Genomic DNA, 4,376 nt, shown 5'->3' with positions numbered 1-4,376 from the left:
AGGTAGGTGGGTTTCCCACAAGGCAGGTGGGTTAACGATAAGGGGTCAGCTCCTCACCCACCCACCCTTGGAGAAATGCATCAATTTTCACTGTGAGTCCAGCCTGCTGTGGTAGCGTTTTATTCTCTTCCTGTGAGCCTGGATAAACATCCAGGATATCTCACGGCATGGGACAAATGCCAGGAGGCAGTGAGACCCCATGGGCTGAATCTGAGACAGCCAAGGTCAGCAGATGTCAGCTGAGCCTCAGCCAGCATCTGCATGAGCTCATCATCCACAGCAAAAGCAGATGACGCAGCTGAGCCCAGCTTAACTAAGACAGCTCTTTACAGCCTGGGAGAGCTGGGAAGGAGACTTAATTCTTCATGTCAATGAACTCTTCCATCTTCACTTAAACAAGGAGATTTCATGGTGCTGAAAGAAACAGTAAAATCCATCTCCAGATAGCACGAAGGCACAAATTGTCTCCAGATACACTTTTAATTTCACCAAAGTTTGTGTTTTCTGCTAATTTCATAGCCTTATCCTGTATGATTCTGGTAGTTGACTCTTGTCAGCACCTAAGCAACTCACAGCCACTTGCTCACCCCCACCCCAGAGAGACAGGGAAGACAACAGGAAGAGCAAAAGCAAGTAAGCCCATGAGTCAAGACAAAGAGTTTAATAACTGAAGAACAGAGGAAGAATAAACCCAACTAACAAAGGATACAAAAGCAGTCATTCACCACAACCCACAGGTAGACCAGTGCCCAGACAATCTCTGAACAATGCCCAACTCCCCCAAAAAATCTTTCCCTTCTGTTTTTATTGTTGAGCATGATGTGGTAGGGCAGGGAATATTCCCATGGTTAGCCTGAATTGGCTGCCCCTTTTCTGTCCCCTCCCAGACTCTTGTACACCTTAGGCCTAAGCTGCTGGAAAGACAGAGTGGGAGTTTTTGGTAGTGGGGGTTGGGCCCGAGAGGTGGCTCCAGTAAGAAGCTGAGAAGCGCTACCTTCTCCAAACCCAGCCAAGGAGCCATTAGAGAGACAACAGATGCACCTCTGTGATTAACATACTAAAGAACTGAGATAAGAACTGAGCAGAGCCAGTGACTGGTGAAAAGAAGAGCTGAGCTGGACAGGTGAAAGGCAGTGCTGGGGTGAAGATGCCGTGTTTCGTAAGGATGAAAGGGAAGAAGATGCCCAAGCAGAAGTTTTCCTGCAACCCATGGTGAGATGGCAGCTGTGCCCCTGCACTCACGGAGGAATGTGGTGGAACATTCCCTGAAGGGGCCAGAAGGGGTGAACTTGGCCAGCGGACTTGGATATTGCGGCCAGTGGACTCTGACTGTGCAACTTTGGAAGACCCCGGCACCTGGGGATTTTGTTCCCAAAGCAGCCTGTGACTCTGTGGGAAGCCCAGGCTGGAGCAGCTCCGGACCCCATGGGAAGGACTCATGAAGGAGAGGTTCGTGGAGGACTCTCTCCGATGAGAGGGACCCCGTGGGGAAGCAGGGAAGGACTGCAAGGAATCCTTCTTCCTGAGGAAGAAGGAGCAGCAGGAACCACCATCCTGTGAACTGACTCTAAACCCCATCCCCTGTCCCCATGTGCTGATGGGTGGAAGGAAAAAGGGAGGGGTGGGGGTAACATACGTAACCACTGCTCTTTCTTATCGGTGAAGAACTCTTCTTGTCCTTTGTCTCGATCCATGAGCTTCTAGTTGGCCTTTGTCCTCCCCATCCCACGGTGAGTGTGGGGGGGAGTTGCGTGAGCAGCCATGGGGCTGTTTCTTTTTTGTGGTGTTAAGACTCAAACCACAACACCTTGACACTGTGCAAGCTGGTTCATCAATAGCCAGAACACTGGTGTGTCGTTAACATAATTTGTTTAGTCACAAATCTGAAACACAGCAAAGTATCGGTGGCTACAAAGAAAGTTCACTCCATCCCAGCCACACCCAGTATAATTGCTAACAAGTAGTACCCAAGACCAGAATGACCTTGCATCCTTTCTGTACAACCTTTGACAGGACAAGCAGACAACAGTAGTTCTTCTTGGGGTGCAATCTGTAAACACTCCTTGTAAACACTTACAACAAAACCGTCTACTCTACACCTCTCTACTTTGGCTACAGGAAATTGGCAGAAACATAAAATAACCTTACCACAGTCAGGATATTTGGCACTGATTGTTCTGCTGTAGCCACACAGCTATGAGACCTGTCAGAGAAGATAAGCTGGTGTAATGTCCTTTTGTTCCTCCCAGACCCACGCAGACTGACAAGTAAAAAAATATTACACAAAGTAATTCGGTCATTAAGAAATCAAGACACCCCAAGTGCCATCACAGTGCATTTTGGAAAATGTGTAAGTGATGGTAAGGATGTGGCAAGTTGGGAAAATAAGACTTCCCCTCTGGGTCCGGTTACTGAAAGTCAATGTTCCTGTCCTGAGACAGGAATGATTCCAATGTGACAGTTCCTACATGTTTGCTTGGTCTCACTTTGCTGTCTCTTGCTGAGTAGAGACCAAAAGCTCTTCGGACAGGGCTTACATTTTTTGTTGTTTGGTTTGTTGGTTTTTGGTTTTGTTTTTGTTTTTCTGTGGTACTTCTGTGGTCCTTTTTGTGGTCGTTGTGTTAATGCTGTAAATACAAGTGGGAATATCCATTAGTCCTTGACAAATGAAAGCATAAATCTCTTTGCTCCACAGTTCACATTCTGATCAACTCTTCAGTGTGCAAGGGCTCCAAAATGGTGTAAAAGCACAGAAAAAAACCCCACACCACAGCGCTTCTCAACAGAAGAAAACACCTGTGTCAGGAAGGCCCTGAACTGCAAATTTGCAAATTGCTGTAAGAGAGCAGAGTGGGGATGTGTTATAAATGCTTGCATCTTTCCTATAGTCTTTTGTAGGTGTCTGCTGTTAGGCTCCAGGAAGACAGATACTCTCATGCCATGGTCTGATTTGTCTCAGCTAGTAAAAAGGTCTGAATCACCCAACCAAAAATTACTGTCAACATTGATTTACGAAGCCAAGCTATTCTTAATGCCCTTAGAGCAGAAACACAAAAAATAAATGGACTTGAATATGCAACTCCTGAAGGCCTGTCCCCTGGTAGCTGCATCTGTCCAACATATGCACTGGGCAACAGGGGTCCAGGGCAGCTGAAGGTTTCTTGGCTTCTTCGGTGGCATCACTGCAGGGGTTGCTCACCTCGGGACAGAAACTGAAATGCCTGCTCTCCCTGAGCAATCATTCTTGTTGGGGCCCTCCACAAACCCGTCCCACAAAAGCTACTTTCAGCATAGCTTGTTCTGAGCATCTTGAATGTCACTGGTGTCCTCTGTGGGATGGGAGGGCAGAGCTACATTTGCCTTTCCCAAACGAGTCTGCATGTGTCTGGGGCCAAGCAGTGCTGCCCTGCAAACGTGTCAATATGTGGCTGACGGTGGGAAGGTTGCGTTAGAGGAAACAGTTCCAGGTCCTGGCTGCCACCAACTGCTGGAACAGGACTTGCTACATGCTTCTGGTGTAAAAAGTGGTGCTGAAGACCTCATGGAATCTGGTGAAAGCTTTATCCTATGTGCTTAGTTACACAATGGCCATGAAATGCAGCGCCTGCATCTTACTTTTAAAAAGTATCTGTTACTTAGTTAACTTTAATTAAGTTCACACACAGGGAGAAATGTCGTATGTGGTGTCCTGTTGGTGAAACTCAGGAGAACTTTAGACTTGCTCTGACATTGTGGTCTGCTGTTGCTGTTCATTAACTAGGTCCTCATGATGAAAACATCACTTGAAACCATACGGTTATGGATGAATAATGTTTAATTACTTGCTGATTTGTCCTTAGGGAATCACAGAATCCTAGGGGTTGGAAGGGACCTCGAAAGATCATCCAGTCCAACCCCCTGCCAGAGCAGGATCACCCAGAGCACATCACACAGGAACGTGTCCAGGTGGGTTTGAATGTCTCCAGCAAAGGAGACTCCACAACCTCTCTGGGCAGCCTGTTCCACGGCTCTGTCACGCTCACAGTAAAGAAGTTCTTCCCGATATTCACATCCTATGCTCCACTTTGCACCCATTGCCCCTTGTCCTATCACCAGACATCACTGAAAAAAGCCTGGCTCCATCCTCCTGACACTTGCCATTAACATATTTGTAAACATTGATGAGGTCACCCCTCAGTCTCCTTTTCTCCAAGCTAAAGAGACCCAGCTCCCTCAGCCTTTCCTCATAAGGGAGATGTTCCACTCCCTTCATCATCTTTGTGGCTCTGCGCTGGACTCTTTTGAGCAGTTCCCTGTCCTTCTGGAACTGAGGGGCCCAGAACTGGACACAATACTCCAGATGCGGCCTCACCAATGCAGAATAGAGGGGGAGGAGA

At 47.5% G+C, this 4,376-nt stretch overlaps 1 protein-coding gene across 1 annotated transcript in view; it reads right to left on the bottom strand.

Annotated features, from left to right (window-relative positions):
• LOC104394002 overlaps window positions 1–4,376 on the bottom strand; it is a 13,518-nt gene that overhangs the window by 3,654 nt on the left and 5,488 nt on the right. Inside the window, exon 2 of the mRNA XM_010003536.1 lies at window positions 2,078–2,112. Within this exon, the coding sequence (XP_010001838.1) occupies window positions 2,078–2,112 (35 nt within the window). The remainder of the gene's footprint in view (window positions 1–2,077; window positions 2,113–4,376) is intronic.

The sequence above is a fragment of the Chaetura pelagica genome, unplaced genomic scaffold (genome assembly GCF_000747805.2).
Source record: "Chaetura pelagica isolate M959 unplaced genomic scaffold, ChaPel_1.0 scaffold228, whole genome shotgun sequence".
In the NCBI taxonomy this organism is placed as follows: domain Eukaryota; kingdom Metazoa; phylum Chordata; class Aves; order Apodiformes; family Apodidae; genus Chaetura; species Chaetura pelagica.
Note: the sequence above shows the minus strand (reverse complement) of the source record. Positions and strands in the feature narration are given on the sequence as shown.